General features: G+C 52.9%; 6 protein-coding genes across 6 annotated transcripts; all 6 read right to left on the minus strand.

Moving 5' to 3' along the window:
• Positions 1–47: 47 nt before the first annotated feature.
• On the minus strand, positions 48–1,394 carry MRS44_014288 (uncharacterized protein; the record flags this gene model as incomplete). Its single annotated transcript, XM_065618351.1, has 3 exons — positions 48–432; positions 486–675; positions 926–1,394. The coding sequence occupies 3 exons, from the start codon at positions 1,392–1,394 to the stop codon at positions 48–50; spliced, it is 1,044 nt and encodes a 347-aa protein (XP_065474423.1).
• Positions 1,395–2,339: 945 nt separating this feature from the next.
• Positions 2,340–4,250, minus strand: MRS44_014289 (uncharacterized protein; the record flags this gene model as incomplete). Its single annotated transcript, XM_046284299.2, has 2 exons — positions 2,340–3,785; positions 3,837–4,250. The coding sequence occupies 2 exons, from the start codon at positions 4,248–4,250 to the stop codon at positions 2,340–2,342; spliced, it is 1,860 nt and encodes a 619-aa protein (XP_046127587.2).
• Positions 4,251–4,855: 605 nt separating this feature from the next.
• MRS44_014290 (uncharacterized protein) lies at positions 4,856–6,373 on the minus strand (the record flags this gene model as incomplete). The annotated part of the gene is made up of 1 exon (XM_065618352.1): positions 4,856–6,373. One exon carries the CDS (start codon positions 6,371–6,373, stop codon positions 4,856–4,858), a length of 1,518 nt encoding a protein of 505 aa, XP_065474424.1.
• A 1,022-nt stretch (positions 6,374–7,395) lies between these two features.
• MRS44_014291 (uncharacterized protein) lies at positions 7,396–7,973 on the minus strand (the record flags this gene model as incomplete). The annotated part of the gene is made up of 3 exons (XM_046284789.2): positions 7,396–7,557; positions 7,615–7,820; positions 7,871–7,973. The coding sequence occupies 3 exons, from the start codon at positions 7,971–7,973 to the stop codon at positions 7,396–7,398; spliced, it is 471 nt and encodes a 156-aa protein (XP_046127585.1).
• A 1,246-nt stretch (positions 7,974–9,219) lies between these two features.
• MRS44_014292 (uncharacterized protein) lies at positions 9,220–11,913 on the minus strand (the record flags this gene model as incomplete). Its single annotated transcript, XM_065618353.1, has 3 exons — positions 9,220–9,880; positions 9,937–11,466; positions 11,561–11,913. The coding sequence occupies 3 exons, from the start codon at positions 11,911–11,913 to the stop codon at positions 9,220–9,222; spliced, it is 2,544 nt and encodes an 847-aa protein (XP_065474425.1).
• A 3,515-nt stretch (positions 11,914–15,428) lies between these two features.
• Positions 15,429–16,999, minus strand: MRS44_014293 (uncharacterized protein; the record flags this gene model as incomplete). The annotated part of the gene is made up of 4 exons (XM_046284788.2): positions 15,429–16,181; positions 16,237–16,365; positions 16,418–16,867; positions 16,943–16,999. 4 exons carry the CDS (start codon positions 16,997–16,999, stop codon positions 15,429–15,431), a joined length of 1,389 nt encoding a protein of 462 aa, XP_046127582.1.
• Positions 17,000–17,661: the final 662 nt, after the last annotated feature.

Genomic DNA, 17,661 nt, shown 5'->3' on the forward strand with positions numbered 1-17,661 from the left:
GACACCCAGGTCTCCCCGAATCTGTCCACACTGCTCTTATTAACACTCTACTCCAGGGCTTTCAGCGCTTCGTACACTCCATTGTAACCATAGTTGTAATCCATATTACCCAGTCTTTCTTCCATGGTAATCTCATCAGCAGCCGAGCGTGTTTGCTCAACCGTACTGGATATTGTGTCCTGCAGCACTTTGGCTGCACGTGGTCGCCGAACTGCGTCGACCTTCGCGAGCACGGATTTGATCTCATCCTCGCCCATGCCTGGAAGCAACAGCCTAAGACTGTCTGCATCCTCCATTGCCATGTTGGCTCCCTGGCCTTGCATGGGCGTCATGGCGTGTGCTGCGTCGCCAATCACAATGGCGCGTCCCCTGTGCCAGTTTGGGAGAGGATCCATGTCCTGAAGGTCCCAAACCTTGACCTCTTTGGCAATGCTATGGCTGTCAGCGCTCCTGATTTTAGTTGAAGGTTAATGAAACAGGCTTACCTAAGTATCTTTCGGATGGGCTCGTAAAAGTCGTCAAAGGTGCTAATCAGCTCCTTGCGATCGCCGTCTGCATACCAAGACTCTTCAATATCTCCCTGGTCCTTTCGCGTAGGGAAGAGACATGAGATGTTCATGTACTCGTAATGTCGCAGGGGGTATGGGGCAACCAGACGATTCGTGCCATCGAAGCCTGTAGGACGTTGATACGATTATCAGCCGTCTCGGGGTCCCACCACTCGGGAAGGTAGCCAAGGGCGTCGTTGACCTCGGCGGATGAGATGGCGATGCGGTAACAAGTGTTCCCATTCTTCTTAGCTCGATGGGTCTCGTCTCCGGTGATGCGTTTACGGAGACGTGAGTGAACACCATCAGCGACTGGCCCTGTGTTAGTCATGGAACTTTTTCCCCAAGATATCAGGTGCCCAGGTAAATCTTCTTACTGATAACGACATCACCTTGAACAATAGACCCGTCGTGCAGGGTGACAGAAGCAGCCTCAGGGCCAACGTCAGCAACAGCAGTGTTGAAGACTATGCGTGCAAGCTCTCCCTTGATACCATCAGCAGGTGGCGCAGTTGCCAGCCGGAGCAACTCCTTCCTGAGATCAGACCGCTTCATAGTCAAGGGATCGGCTCCATAGCGGCCTTTAAAGTCAATGGGGAAATCATTGAGCCGCTTGCCGGCTTTGTCGAATAGACGATATCCGTGGCAGGGGACGCCACCGCTGCGATCAGCGTCGAATCCCATGGACTGAAGAGTCTTGACGCCGCTGGAGAATAGACAAATGCATTGGCCACCAGTGGCAGCTTCAGGACCGCCGCGTTCATAGACGGTGACGTTGTGGTGTTCCCGGAGAACACTTGCTGCACCAAGGCTGGCAAGTCCCGAGCCAACAATGATAATGTTCATTTCGATCCCGCCATGTTTTTTGGTGGTGTCGAGTTGCGGTTTGATTGGTAAAGGCAAGAAAAGTGTAGTAAGGAAAATGATAGATAATTCGGTATGTTGGATGGGAGCTCTAACTCACTGCCCCTACTGAGCTGAGGTTTTATATCTTGATTTCTTGTTGTGAAACGTGTGGATACCGGACCATGAACAGCACTTCGGTATTTCCTTCGGTCGAAATACTGATCATGAAAGACCCGGCGGCCCCAAGTCCCAGCGCTGTTCTCCGAGCAAAGTGGCAAGCAAGGGTGTCTTCGTATTTCGTAGCCCGTCGTGATGGAGTTACTCTTGCCATCTCGGCCGTTCCGCCATGTGTCAGGCTCGCATCAGCTCATCCAAAGAGTCCAGTGAAAGTAAAAACAGGAGCGTATGATATTGATCCTTGACTTTGACACTGTATTGTGGAGATATTCATTCAGGACAACACAACGAGCCAGCCAAGGGCAACCCAGCAACACTCGCCGAGATGACCCCGTCTCTAGCTTGCAGAGCATCTACGGACACCATAAGCTCCGGCGGTGAAAGTGACTTTTTGTTCCAGCCGAGGTTTGCTCCTTGCTGTCTATGGAGATGCCAATATAGCAGAACTATAGATCCGTCCCGTCGGGCTTTTCCAAAATGCCGGACAGCAGAGTAAACCAGAAATACGAGAGTAATTAGCCAGAGGTTGTCATTGAGCAATACACCTCATGCATCATTGTTACTGATCATTCGACAAGCACTTGAGGTAGTAGAGTAATGGCAGGGTCAGTCGCAACAGTGTAGCAAAACTTGGTAATTAATACGCTGTGAGGTTATAGCCTACAGCTATACCTATCGCTATTGAAGCTCTTGAAACGCATGATTGATCATGAAGATGTTATGTTGCCATGTCCAGCTCTAAAAGCTAATTGAAGCACTCTCCCTTGCTCAACGGGACACGTTCTCCCTCAAGCCCTTGGTCCTGAGCGTGAACTTGGCATCGCCCTCCCCAAACGGCAGCGAGAGGTTGTCATCTGGGCTGTCAGTGATGGAATTATCCCTGGTATGTCCGTTCGTCCTCAACAGGGCCGTCCTCAAGGCGTCGCCATGCTGGTTCATAACCTCACTGTCCATGCTTCCCCTTCGACTCTCTGTTATGCTGCCTCCATCACCATCCGTTTGACCCGACATTGTCGACATCCGTCCCTTCATTCTACCAGCCCATAGGCCACGGACACCACCCTTTTTGCGCTCAGGAACTTGGTCAGTGCCAGCGCTGCACACATAGAGCAGGTACTCCAGATTGGGGAGCGAATGACGGATGTCAACAACCCGAAGCCCTTGGGATGCACAAAGAGCCTCAATGTCTTTGTTGAGGAGGAACCAGCCGTACTCGAAGCGCCACTGACCTGCCGTAGAACCGCCCCGTGGGAGATACAGAGGAAACTCTCTCCGCGAGACCTGCTTGTCTGACAGCTGAGAAATATGGTCGCGGGCGTATGAGCGAGAGCCGAACCAGTCGAGAGGGTATGGCAGCGGGTGAGATAGGTAAAACTGCAAATGATGGGTAAGCATTGTCGCATACCCAAGTCCAGCAGACAAGACATCCTCGGGGATCTGTTTCGCCGTGGCTGCATCGTACGTCGAGTTTGGGAGAGGAAGATTGCAGATCTTGAAAGAAAGCGCTGGCGAGTTCGGTATGGGAGTTATGGGAAATATGTCGGCAAGGTCGGAGCATATGCGTCTTCGCTGGCCGCGGATCTGCTGCTGTGTCGTCTCAAGAAGCTGTTTAGAAGCTTCCAACTGCTCCTTGTTGTTGGCAATATCCTCCTCGGCCTTGGCTTGAAGCTCTCTTCCCCTGGCTATAGCCTCTCTTCGACCTTGGAGCGACTCTTGTAGTTCATCCCGTCTCTTTTGCGCTTGCTGATTCGCGCGCCGTTGCATAGCGACGTACTTTTCCACTAGCGAAGCCGACTCGCGCGCTGTCCCCGATCTGTCCTTTGGCCTCGAAGCTAATATCTGATTTATCTCCTCCATGAGTCGTTGTTGAGTCTCTATCGCGTCCTCGATCGAGCTTTCTAGATTGGCCAGCTTCATAAGTGTACTGTATGACGACGTGGCCATTTGCGGAGCTTGTTTGGGTTCCGAGATCTTATTCGGGAAATCGAGCGAGTAAACACCATCCTCAAGGTGAAATACGAGTGCGTTCGGGGGAAAGTTTCGGTCTAGGAGCGTCCCTATAAAGTTGAGTCGACGAAGGTCTATCGATTCCTCGAGCAGGAAGATCCACGATGTGTGCTTCGGTCGCCGGACCCAGACGCGGACAGTCAAGGCGCAACTTCTCGAGATGGTCGAATCGGAGTTTTCGAGGCTGAAGAACCTAAAGTTAAAGTTCTACTGCATGGTCAGATATCTGCTCAGCTTGAGGGCGTCCACACGTCTTACCGCCGCCTTCTCGCGAACTTCGCTGACGTAGACGGGCTCAGTCTCCCCTTCGACGTGCAGCGAGTAAAAGACATCTCCAACCGACTCCTCTATCAACGTCTCAAGCTTCTTCTGCCTCGCAACGGGGTTCGCATGCGCCAAGCTCAGACTCGTCCTCCTCTTTTGCTGGGGTCGCAAAGCATCAGGCCGCGTACCATCCTTCCTCAAGCTCTCCGACGATCGCGACGGATGCAATTGGCTCGTCTCCCTCACCACAGGCAGCTTCTTGGGACTCGTATTCAGATCGGCATCGTCGGCAGTCCTAAGGTTCGTCGGCGCAAACGACAGGTTGCGCAGCCAGACACCGCGCAAGTGGCGGAGCTTGCGATTTCGGGCGAGGAGACGGGGGCGACGGGGTTCAGCTAGAGAAGACATGGTGACGATAGCATGCTGCTAGTGCGCGCAGCTGATAAGTGTAGCTGACTATGACATTGGACGAGTAAGGAATACGGATCGATGGTGAAGGCGAGAAACGGGGGCTATATCTTGGTTGTTGACGTGAAGAGGAGGCGTCATGGAGGTATGGGAAGCTCGGAGCTTAAACTCGAGGTCACGAGCCGCGATAGTTGCAACTCGGCTATAGCGATTGCGACACGAGGGCAACGATTGTCTTGCGAAACAACACAAACAGGTTAATTGTCTTAAATTAAGTAGCAATTAATGTCTATGGATTGTTCCGATTTATAATCATCACTATTGTTGGTCAAATGGAGCCAAGAAACGTCAATCCACTACACTGGAGCCCCTACTGTCACTGGATGATTGTCATATCTCAAAGAGAACTCGATTGATCATCGACAAAAGGAAACATGTATTAAGTCTAAACTGTAAATGCCTAAAGTTTGTGAAAGAAATGAAATATCATCCGGCTGGATGTTTGTCCAAATGTGGTGTTTGTACCTCCCAATTGCCTGTACACCGTTCATATCCCAGCCAGTAAAGCCGTCAGTCGTCACCATGTTTTTGCAATCTTGTGCCGCTTAGTTGCGGATGAAGGAGTAGCAGTCCTTCTTCTCCTCGAGGTACTCCTCTTCGCAGGGCTCAGTCTCGGGGGCGACCATGTAGTGGCAGTTGCCGCTCTCGGCAGTCTGGTCAAACTGGATGGCAGCGCAGACGAGGATGTGGGCGATGTCGCCGCGCTTGGTGCCGGAGTGGATGGTCTGGAGAGCACCCTGAGCCTGGCAGATGGCGAGGCAGTGGTTGACGTCGTTGGCGTGCTCCTGCTTGGTGCGGGTGATGTACTCCTTCTTGAAGCCCTTGTTGCAGATGGGCTGGTAGTGGCTGCTGAGGTCCTTCTTGCTGTACTGAGATCCGGGGCCGTAGCTGGGAGTTCCGTGGCCGTTGTTGCTGCCAGAGCCGTTGCCGGATCCGTTGCCATTGCCGCTTCCATTGCCAGATCCGTTACCAGAGCCGTTACCGCTTCCGTTGCCAGATCCGTTGCCATTTCCAGATCCGTTGCCATTGCCAGAGCCGTTGCCAGAGCCGGAGCCGTTACCATTGCCACCGTTGTTAGATCCGTTGCCCGATCCGTTACCAGATCCGTTGCCGTTACCACCGTTGTTGGAACCATTGCCATTGCCTCCATTGTTGGAGCCGTTGCCGTTGCCGCCGTTGTTGCTGCCGTTGCCATTGCCGTTCTCACCATCCTTGTCCTTGGGAGTGGTCAGGATATCGAGATCGATAGCAGCCTCATCATCATCAGCCTCGCCACCAACGTCAAGGTCCAGGAGATCTTCAAGGTTCAGGCCATCTTTGCCCAGGAGACCGTCCAAAAGTTCAGGCACAACGCCATCCTCGCCCAGAAGGCCATCCAGGAGACCGCGGCGCTTGTGGGTCGCGACATCGACATCGATGGTGGCCTGGTCGGTGTCCTTCTTGCCGCCGACGTCGACGTCAACAAGGCGGTCGGATCGGCGCTTGAGGTCGATGAGAGGCTTGCCGTTGAGGTCAAGTCGGAGAAGACCATCGGGGCCGAGGAGGTTGAGGTTGGCCAGAGGAGGCTTGCCATCCTTGTTCTTGCCAAGGTTGAGGTTAACGAGGCCATCCTTGCCGCCGACCTTGAGATCAGCCAGGGAGCCGTCCTCGCCGACATCGAGACCAAGGAGAGGGTCGACAGTCATGCCATCCTTGTCCTCGTCGATGTGTTCGCTCTCAGGGAGCTCGCCAGTGATGTGGAGGTACTTCTCAAGATCCTCCTTGCTGAGAAGACCGAGAAGAACAAGCATCTGAATGTCGTGGATGACAGTGTTCTTCTTGCACACCTTCTCAGGAACCTGGTAGCAGTTGTCGGTGCTGCATCCTCGGCGGTAGTGGACCGACTTCTGAGGAGTGGTGGGAGTGACAGTGATGTACTTGTCCTTGGCCTCGACCTTGTTGGGCTTCTTGGTGATGATGTCGAGAGTAGGGCAGATGCTCAGGTCGATGAGGGTCGAGACGTCGAGGAGGCAACCGGTCTCACGGCTGATGACCTCGAGCTGGGAAATGATGTTGGAAGGCATCTTGAGATTAAAAAGTTGTAGTTGGTTTGTAGTCGAAGGAGTGACTGAAGTGTGTATTAAAGAATGAATGAAGAGGAGAGTAGAGTGGATGAGATGAGATGATTGAGAGTGTGATGATGAGAGTTGGTTTGGGAGGAACTACCATCCCATTATATACCCCGGATCTCGCAACCCAAAGCCCCTTGAAGCTCTCACAAGAACCCCATCCTCGCAGCAAGATCCTTCATTCTGAGACCTCTCTATTCCGCGTCCGAAGCTAATCTCGGTCGATTGATCATAGACTCCCTAGTCAATCTCGGGTCACGACTAACCAAGAGATTGATCCTTCACCAAAGCCTCCTCGAGGAAAAGAAACAATCCCGCCGATCGTAGAGAAGCGAAGTCTGCGGGATGGACATCCAGGAGGTCGGCCTAGCTGTGCCTCCGAGACAACAGCTCCAGCCGACAATGAGTGTCTCATTGGCGCTGGGCCGCGACGGATCTCGCTGCTTCAGAGTGTGGTCAGTCTCGATAGAGGCATTGTTCAATTGCATAGACAATCGCAAGGCCATGATAGTCTCAATGCCATCGCTTCAATTCCTCTCGTCAACTTCAATCGCACTCAATTGCACTCACCTCTTCCCCTCCACAACTCCCTCCATGACGTATTCCAACGCAAGGAGTCCCCCCGTCCCTGAAAATCGCCCTCACCCGCAAAAGCAAAGTTTGCCAGCCCCCCGAACCGATGATCGACAATGCAAAACACCAAAAAACGCATTGATTCAACTGAACCCTGCTGAAAAGGGTGCCTGACAGGTCAAAAATAGTGAGACGGCACGATGCTAGCTCCAAGACAATACAGAGGGGCGAACCCCGTTGTGACGGGTCCCCCCTGCAGCTGAGACAGAAACAAGTCTATTGTTCATCTCGGCGTCACGGAAAATCTAGTGGCGCCCTTGTTTGCTTTGCTTTGTGTGAATCGCTTCAGCTTAGTATCCCCCTCTCGTTCTATCCCGTCGACCAGGCCCTCGGCCCCCTCCAACTTATGGTCTTAGGGTATCCAAGTTGTCCGTCTGCTCAAGCAGGTTCACCAGCGGCAGGAACAGGCTCTCTCCCTGCTCGCCCTGCGACACGGCTGGTAGAAGCTGCTTCAGGTCGTCCCATGTCTTCCAATACCATCCGTCGCACTTCTGTGGCTCTAGTACCTGCGTTGTGGGTTAGTCAGGTGAGCGCGCGGGGGGAGTAGCTCGTATTTGACGTACCTGGGGTTGTGCCGTCTTGTCCTCCATCTCGCAGAGGACGAAGAGGGTGATGTAGTGCTTTCCCTCCTTTTCGAATATGTCGTTTGTCACAGCGACGACCTTGACGCCTTTGACCTTGAGGCCTGTCTCCTCGAGGGTTTCGCGCTCAGCGCACACGAGGATGCTCTCACCATAGTCGAGATGGCCGCCAGGGAGTTGCCAGGTGCCTATGTCCCTATTAGCTTGTGTTTATTTGTATAGTATCAACGTGACTCACCCGCTCCATGGCTTCCCTTGCGCTTCCCAGTGACCATCTTGCCGTCAGGCCCATAAATAATGGCAGAAACGCCAACGCGGGGGTTTGGTGCAGTTGAGGACATTGTGACTTGGATCAACGCTTGAGCGAAATTGTTGAACCAATGGATTAGGTTTGTTCAAAATGAGGTGAATGCGATAATTTGGATATGAATGTGACAGATTCTGAGCTGGTAAGAATCACCTTTATCGATCCTTCGTGAGGGCGCCTAAGGCGGCGCAGCGCGCTGAGTCATCGCCGAAAATCTGCCTTCTGCGGCCTCCATTTTGTTACACGGCGATCGTGGATCAATAGGACTGACTGAACTAGAAGATTAGTGGGCGTAGATGGAAGTGCCGATATGCCTTGTACAGATTCTCCAGGTTCTATACTAGCTATCGGGAGCTTCTAAGGCTACAGGGTTGATATTTGTCGAGATTTTCCTATATGGTGGTTCAGGGTAATTGAGGGTGTGCACTAAGGCGTCACCATTCGAATCATTTGTATCAACTAGCAACGCTCATCATAGCTTCTGTTTAGTGCTGATGATGTTTATTTACAGTTCCAATTACGGACAGAGGCCTCATGATGTTCTTTTGTGTTGTTTGGGCTGTTATTCAAAGGTTAATGATCATTGTGCAACTGCTGCTCATCACCACCATCTCCACAACACTCTAGCAACTTTTCGTCATTTATTTACTCGTAAACACATCTAATATTGAACATGGCCAAATAACGCTCTAACAACTCTGATGGTCTATGCGCAAAAGAAACAAGAAAAAAGGCCTTGCCAACAAAAAACGGCTCTCATCAAGTCGTAAATAATCCGTCAAACAAGAAGCTTCACAGCATCTAAATGTGAAGCCTCTGAGATACTCCATGTGCCTTGGCGCTCTGCCTGCGATGGGGCGTCCATGCCCACAGCCACGACGATGGAGGTTCGTAGGAAAGAGGGTGGCTAGCCGAGCCTCGCTGTCTCACAGCAACAACTCGACTTGGAACACTTTCAGAGAACAGTCGACAGAGCCTCATTTAATGACGGCTCATCAACCAACCTTTGAAAGGGCAGCTATCTATTCCTCGACATCACGGGCGACAACCCGCTACAAGGCTGTGTTATGCCTCGGCTGCACGAGGCCTGCGAATATAGTTTTTCAACGTTCGGATTCTTGCACCGAACCTGTCTCAGCAAGCCGGCGAACCGAGGCATCGACACGTGCCGATGTCTGACGGGGGAGGACAGTCTCAGAGGGACAACGTTAGGCCAGACAGTAATGTCAAGCCGCTGGGGCTGGTCCTGCACCAAAGGTTTCGCCAGGCTCGCCCGCCAGTCACGGGAACGGCTGCGAGGGCGCAAACAGTCCATACAGCGCGTCCTGGGAAATGTCCTTTTCTTGGTCGTTCAAAAAGTCGAGCAGTCCTGGCGATGTGCCAAAAGCGGGATCGAAATGGTCCATGTGAGGGATGTAATCAGATGGAACATACGTACCCGTCGATGCTGTCGTAGTCGGCGCGAGACCGGGAGCCGAAGGGGTCATGGCCAGAGGGAAGAAGAAGCTCTCGTCAAGGCCTGCCGGCTGGGGTCCCTGCTCCGGGCCTGCGGAACTGCTCTCCTTCAGAGTGGTCTGGAACTCACGGACCATATCTTGGAGGACACTGAGCGGCTTCTTGAGGCCAAAGTTGCATCCAAGCTGCAGCTCGCTGAGGCATGTCCAGAAGAAGGAGATGGGCTCGGTGAATTGGCCTCTCTCGTGACGCTCTTGGCGAAGGATCACAATGACAGCCGAGTAGACAGCATACGAAAGCAGGAATGGCGCGCGGCGAAGAGTAAACGACTCCCGATATCGCCGGACCAGCTTCTGGATCATCAGAGCACTCTGGATGCATGCCTCCTCACCGCGTCGCTTCGAGCTCTCGTCGGTGTGCCTCCTAAGGTGACCCTCCTCAAGGAACGCGCGGTGTAGCAAGATGGTGAGCGCATGGAACGTGGTACTGTACCGACTGTTAGCAAATAGGACCCCTACGTGGGGGCACTGGGGTAAGCTCACTGTGGGGTGATTTGATGCGGTGGAGGCGTGATGGTGGTAGTATCATCGGGGTCGAATCGCAGGTGGCTGGGTAAGCTGTTCTGCCACTTTTCAAACTCCCTCTCGATCGATTCCTTCTTGTTGAGGAGGTACTCGGTCGTGTACTTGACACACTGGATGCCGTACAGGTCATTGATCCTTGTAGAGATCTGCAGTATACGGACGAGACTGCTAAACGTTGACACGGCGTGGGCAGGTTGACGTCCATACGGAGGTGGAGCCGAAGCCGGAGACTTGGGATCGACGTAGGGCTCCCACTCCTCGAGCTCCTCAAAGGTGTCGAGCAGCTGGAGTGGCACCCTGGCCTGCGCCGAGGCGAACATGCAGGGGCGTCCGAGGTACAGGGCCTGGGTAGCATCGGTGGTGAAGGCGGCCCAGTATAGGCGCTTGCGCATCTCCTGCTCCAGGTCCCGCCGTAGTACTCGCTCAGTGGTGACACCGCCCGTGCTCTCATAGTCAGGACCCAGCATCAGGTGGCAGCCCAGGTCGATAATCATGCGATGCGCAGTTCCTGACAAACTCCAGCCGGCGCTCGGTCTACCCTGTGACACGAGCGACACGCTGGTCAAGAGCAGAGCGAGGGCCGAAGGGATGCTAGGTTTGTCCAGCTCGTCAACGAGGAGTTCGCGGAATCGATCGTAGAAGCGTCTGCCGACGGTTTGGGGGTCATCCCGGTCCGCGCGAAGACATAGGCGATCGCTGTAGAGAGAAGTCGAGTAGAAGATGGCATTGAGGAGGAGTTTGTTTGCGAAAGGTCCACCGCCGCTGGCGAGACTGTCCATAATGGCAGGTCGGTACGAGATGAGGTAGGCGTAGTGCTGTCGGTTGAAGTGCAGGTCGAGAAGATGCTTGGCCAGTTCAGGATCCACGCCGTCCAGGTCCATCAAGTCTCGTGGGTTGCGGAACATGCGCGCCTCTCGTTGTCGTTGAAGCGCGGCATTGCTAATGAGGCGGGCTTTCGAAGCGGAAATGGCATCGTCGCCCTTGCGGGTCATGGTATTAATGTTTTCTCGGTGCTGGGCGCGGGACGTGGGGTTCATGATACTGGCGAGACCGTGGACTGCAGAAACGTAGCCGTTTTCATGGAAGACACCAGCGACTCGGGCTTCGCTGGGTGACAAGCCAGTGCCATCGCCGTTGCCGTCGTTGCTGATGGGGCGAGGTACCAGCTTCGCAGGAGCAAGTTCGGTCGAGTCGACAGGTGCATTTGTTCGCGAGAGGATAGTGTTGAAGCTGTCGAGTCGCGGCTTGGTCTCACCGTCGGTCGGACCAACGCTGCTTCGGGGCGGCGAGGAGAGGAAGCTGGCGCCCATTTCTTGCGCCGCTGTCGAGGCCGTCGGGGTCGGAAGAGGGCTCGCGATGGCGGCGGTCGATGCCAGACGGCTCAGGCCATGTGTGGTGTAGTCCTGAGATGCGCGGGAAGGATGATCGGCATCCATGAGTTCGGCAGTCCACGCAGCCTGCATCTCGGGGGGTGAGGATTCCGGCAGCCTTCATGTGGTCGAGCATGGTTGCGATGGTCGCCTCCAGACTCTGCACACGGGCACGAGAGGGACGGGGCTCACGTCGGGCATCGTGAGGGTACACGCAGGCAAGGTTGTTTGTGCTGCACTCGATGCACTGGGGTCGCGCGCCGTCGCAGCGAACCTTCTTCTGGCGACATGGTGTGCAAGTCTTGCAGAGAGCGCCACCGGACGAAGGGCGCGAAACTCCCCTAGAGTCTCGTCCGGTGCGTTTCACAATCTTGTTTGGGCCCGTCATTTGCGATCGCCTCTTGTGTGCCGCAGGCGCGGGCTTCGTCGGGGGCGGGGAGAGGTCAGCACGGCAGGCGACGGTAGTGGTGATGGTGATGAGGCTGGAGGGAATCTCGTGGTGTTGAGGCGTTGGCTTGAGCGAAATGTTAGTCAAGCCCTGGGTCTGGGCTTGGGCTTGGGGCATGGATCGAATCGGATGTGGATGGCAGGTGAGCGGCATCGGTCGCCGGTTATTTCGGTGAGCGTCTCTCCTGCCGTCAGGTCGGGTGTCTTGCCATTCCTGCGGGGAGCATCGGGCCATATTTCTAGGTGAACGGCCCACTGAACAGTAGCGGACTCGAACCCCGAGCCACTAGAATTCGGCCTCTGAGCCCGCTAGAGGGGCACTTCCCCGGCCAAATCGGGGTCCAGCCCGGATCCACCCGATTTCCTCCGCAAAGGCAGGGTCATCAAGGCGACGGTGAGTGGTTGACGAAAAAGACTGATGCTCACCTCACCGGCCAGACGATTGATTGAAGAAGAAGCTATCGTTCAATTGGGGTATGATTTCCAGAGTTGTCACACTCAGCACGTGCGGGCATAGCTCGGCATCCTCGGTGTCCAAGCTGAATATTGTGGCATCCAATACCTCGACAACTCTCTCTACCATGATGCACAACATGCAGTTCGGCATGTTGATACCCCGCATTCGTCTAATTTGGAACAGGTTAGGCATATGAGTGATGCAGCCTGAGCCGTCATATGAAACGAGTCAAGAAACTCGTCACATATGCTGTGTCAACTCGCGTTCGGATGAATGGAACTTCTCTAGTCAGGAACCTACTACATATTGCACATCATAACTTCCCGTCCCCCGCACCAACAAGGCCGAGATATGTCCTAAGATCTGGCTCTTTGACTCCAAGAGTGTGAATTCGTCAACTCAGCACTACTATTGGTCGTTACTATGAACTTTGCAGATCCCGAAAGGCGATATTAGAAGGAGGTCATACTCATGTAACCACGTAAACTGTCGTCAGCCATGCTACCAAAAGTGGTGGCTTCAATCTTCTTTCACGAGTGCCATCATCTTACACCCTCCTCTCTTCCGCCTTCCTTTCTCCCGAGCAGCTGACGAGTCCAAGGTTTGATCAAACCTTGCCCGGACCTAGGAGGCATCAGGCAAGTGAGCCAAAACCAAGAAGGAATGCGAAGAACAGGAGATATGTGGATGAGGGTTGGCGAGCGTCGAGAAAGGATTCGGTTCCAAATCTATGCGTTGTGGCTGCTCCAGCTAGCTCACGCTCAGGCCATCGAATTTTCATGTTGTCACATGAATAGACTCTATCAGGATCCGATGATCCGTCCTGGCACTCTCGCCCTGGTTACCCCTCTTTCACATGAAGGCGACATCGAGTTGACAAGCTGGAAACATCTCGGGATCAATGATCCGTTCAGGTAAGCACGGCTGTGTCTTCCGATTCTTCGCAGCCGGCTCTCGATGCCCCATCCAGCATAGTATGTGTGCAGAGAGGGCAGGAGGGGTTGTTCAAGGAGGTTCCTAAGATTCCGAACAGACTCAGGGCTTGGATGGCTCGATAAGAACAAGAACTAGGTTAATGCCTCATTACTTTTAAAGAAATTTAGTCTAGTAATTCATCTCCCGATCGATACTCTGGTCAACCTAGCGGATGAGCCATGACCGTTGGCCTTGGAAGTAGTTACAACCTACTCACTCGGGAGAATAAACGCCCGGGTGGCTGGGTATCGTGCTTGAACTGGAAGGGCACTGTAGCTTACCAACAAGATTCTTGCGTGCGCCACAAATTCACCAACGGTGGAAGCGTGATGAAGAAGAGTGCACTGAAGTCAGCTATGTAGCTGTCAAATGATGCTTTGAACAATTGCCGAGAGACGGGAACGTTGTTCAACTAGTGCCCATCTTTAGCCGCAAAGGTGATAGGTAAGTACATCAAGCCAAGCAATGGCTAGGGTATTTTTTACCCAGGTACCGGCCAAATTCCTCGTGCCACTACTTACTCCCTAGACGAGAAGCAAGTCTTGTTCTATCTAGCGAAAAGTCTAATCTGCAACTTGAGCCGGCATCGGACAGTACAAGGCTTCTTGTAAAAGTGAAGGGGAACTGGCCCGTGACGATGGCCGATTACTACAACGATATGCTCAAGGCAAGGCTCCTTTGTTCGGCCAGTTAGTACCAATTGCCGTTCTTTCAATAAATGCATTGTTTGCTTCTTGAGCATCAGGGCATCATCCCATGGTTGGAAGACCAAGCAGTGACCCGGCTTTTGGGCCATGAATTCAGTCTCGCAAGTTTTATTAGCTTGTAGCTTCATACATGAAGTGTCCAAGTACCATCTGCCGCACCTCCTTATCACGATTCCATGCCTTGTCTGTCCCATCCCATAGTGCAGATCATCCTCAAGAAGCTGCCCATCGAAACTAGTGCGATTACACTCTCAAAATAGAACTTGACAACTCATATTCACAACATAACTCCTGTAATTGGCCATAGGAAGGCTTGGCTTGCATCGGGTTCAGGAAGTGCCGGAGCATCTCCAAGCCGGAAGCCCAACATCCGAAAGCTTCGCAGACTCTGTCATCCCACCTACAGCTTGACCACGCATTTCTAGCTAGAAAAACTTTACTTCAAGCATGGAACCGAAGATCCATTTGCAAGGGGTGCCTTCCTTTGTGGCGCAATGAGGCACGGCGGCCATGCGTTATCTACGGCGGTTTGCGGCGTCGCAGTGTGTTGCTGCATTGGGATTGATGTCGATCTTGCTTCAAACACTGTTTTCTTCGCACCCCTATCTCTGGAAGCTTTGCATGAAACAAATCTCTGGATGAAGGAATTGGCGAGTTTCCTGGCTTTTCCGGGATAAACGATGCTTCTTTGAGTTTACAGATTTGTCTGCAACTTTCTTTGAGTTGTGGCTCCCGCGATCAAACAATCATAACTAGTTGCCTGGGCCTCAAGTCTTGGTAACAAAGGTTTCGCATTCGCTTTTCTAGAGAGTTAAAAGAGGATAAAATCGTAGCTCATATAGAAGTTCTGGCTACAGACACAGGATATCATATCACCGAAAGTAACGAGTTTCCAATCACTAGGCATTTTCAAATTGAAAAGTAGGCAACTGAAGGCAAGACCAAGAGCCTGTAATTGGGGCATGCGTATTAGCTATGGTATGCTAAGTCAAGACTTGAAAACTTCAAGAGGCGAGAGCAGAGTTGCAACCCGATAACTCGTAAATGCCTATCTTGAGAAGGCATCCGAGGCCCAAATGAGTTGCAAGTAAGCCTTGGTAACGTTACCTTGGGTAAATCAGACAAGTAACCTTAAGTCAGCCGCATGTGAATGGGCGGTAAGCTTTATCGTTTCAAGTACGGGATGTGGCTGGCTGACTGCTGCAATACTCTGCTTGGGCTGACCAACACCCCTCTACTTGGTAAACATTGACTTGTTTGCCAACCCTGGGTAGTAAATACCTGAGTAACTCAAATTATCAAGATTTATCTCGCTACCTAGATCATAACCTCGTAGTCCAAATCCATTTGGGATTATGTGGACAGCGTTTGTGTTTGATAGTGACAAAATTGTCATTGAAGCTTTTTTGTTCCTCTTCAAGCTTAGTCTCTTCTTTCTGTCCCCTGTCAAGCTGAAAATCCACCACGCTGCATTCCCTCTCACGTAAGCTCTCGCTAAAGTATCACGCACTCACTCGGCGCTCCAATATCATGCACCCGCATATCATCCAATGGATCTTGCATGCATCCCAGCATCGGTGCTTCTGGTGGTGTTTGCACCTGAAATTGTGTCTCGCGTCTTGCCATTCGGTAGAGCCTCCTCTTCATGGCGAGAGCCTCTTCAAGGTACTCGGCCCCCTCTACGTCATTTTCATAGTCGAGTAGAATTGCCTCTATCTCAGCAGATCGGTAAGAGTCTGTGATGGATGCCCAGACCATCTTAAGGTAGTCTGGTGTAAATGCAGCACCGTTGGGTCGGCTGGGAGCAGTCTGCTCTGTCAACACGATAGCCTCGTCGACATATTGGTGTGACTCGGTAAGAAGGTCTAGATCGTGGTCGAATATCCGTAGGACGTGGTTCAAAATGGATCCCAGACCCAAGAGCAACCCCCACGCAAATCGGTATGAGGACAAGACTCTCATAGCCATGGGTGGCGCTTTAGGTGTCATGGTGGCCATTGTTGCAAATGTGACGAGCTGGCGGATTCTTGCCTTTTCGGACTGTACAAGATTGTACATGCACCGAAGCTGATACTGGTAACGCCTCGGCGAACGAATGTAGATGGCCGCTTCTGCCATTGTTGTGGGCTCCAGGCTCAAAAATGCGCCTTGGTGGTACCGGACAGGGCGAGGAGTGCCAGTGTTTTTGCAGGCATTCCAAAACCATGGGCCCAACTCAAAGCTTGGGTTGAGAATGTTTGCTAGAACCTAGAGACTTGATGTCAGTATGGGGTGCAAGAATACATTCACCAAGAACACTTACTGCTAATTGAGTCAGTCCCTGGAAGTATTCTGGCTCAATATCCTCTGCTTTTCCAGCTTCAACGGCTTCACGGAATAGATGTGATATCATTTCCCGATGCTGCTCAGCGTGTTTGCGGTCCAGCCAAGACTGAGGGCGTTAGTGGATGGATGGGTGCATATTGTGGCTTGCAGATACTCACATGGCAAATGTACATCACCGAAACTGTGCGCATCTTTGTGACGACAGGTTCTGAAGGGTCTTGTATCGACTTTCGAGTCGCGGCCAGAGCTTCGCCGTACTTGGAGAGAGCATCCACCTTGGATTGTTGGTATTGACGAGATCTGTATAGTGCGACCATGGCGGACACGCAGGCGTCGAGGGCTGGACTGGAACCCAGTTGTTGGGGAAGATCGGGGATGAGCTTGCCTCCAAAGGCGCGTAGATCGTATCGAATGTCTTCGATGCCGAGGATGTGGACGAGCGACGATGCGACTCTTGTCTTGCCATTGCTGGGACTCCGTCTCGGTGTTGGAGTCAGGCGTTGATCCTCAACTCCAAAAGACTGAAACTTCCATCGCTTGACGCCATTCCCAACGCAATTAATCGATAGTCGTTTGCATCGGCCGCACTTTGGTTGGACTTTGTCGCACTACCCACCATTCCATGGTTAGCGTGGGACGGGTCGCTATTAGGCGCGCATCCTCCCGCGGGTGGCTGGGCTTACCCGTTTCTTCTGCCTCCTACAGGCCTCGCAGCCCGTGCTAGAGGGAGTTCCGGGCATGTTTCAGGGGCTCAGGCGGTGGTATTTGGGGTAGTGGAACGAAGTAAAGACACGCGACGGCCGTGATGACATGTGCTGACCTGATTACAGAATTTGGAAGAGGTGACAATGGTCGGTATATAACGCGCGCATCAGCATCAGCATGCCAACAAAGGTTCCACAGCACGTGACGTGATCTGTCGCTGCAGAGTTGCAGCACATGGGTTTCGGTCGTAGCGAGCATGCGGGCTGAGGTTGAATTAACCCAACTCCGCCCTGGGGGGCTGTGTGCGTGCGTGGCCCAGGGGTCTCAGCCTTATAGCCGACGGCTAAAAAAAGGAACCTCGAAATGACAGGACAAGGGCGCGTTTATCGTCTGAGATGGTTTGGGGTCAAGATACGGACATCTGCGGAGAGACAAACTTTCCGGATGGTAACCCTTCCGCTGGAGACGGCCAATTAGATATGGTAGAAAAGATCTTTGACCTGAGTAAGCGGGACAAGAGAGGATAGGTACGAGAAAAAGTCACGCAATCCCTGGAGTCTACAGCGGTAATTTGCCCACGACGACAGATCAATTTGCAGACGAGCATGGCTCCAGACGGAACAGCCAGCGCCAACTGTCGACGGTGACAAGGTGGTCAGACCCTTAAGTGCGGCTACGGACCAATCTCGTCGCCAAG

The sequence above is a fragment of the Fusarium solani genome (assembly GCF_023522795.1).
Source record: "Fusarium solani strain SB1 chromosome Unknown bctg00000010, whole genome shotgun sequence".
In the NCBI taxonomy this organism is placed as follows: Eukaryota; Fungi; Ascomycota; class Sordariomycetes; order Hypocreales; family Nectriaceae; genus Fusarium; species Fusarium solani.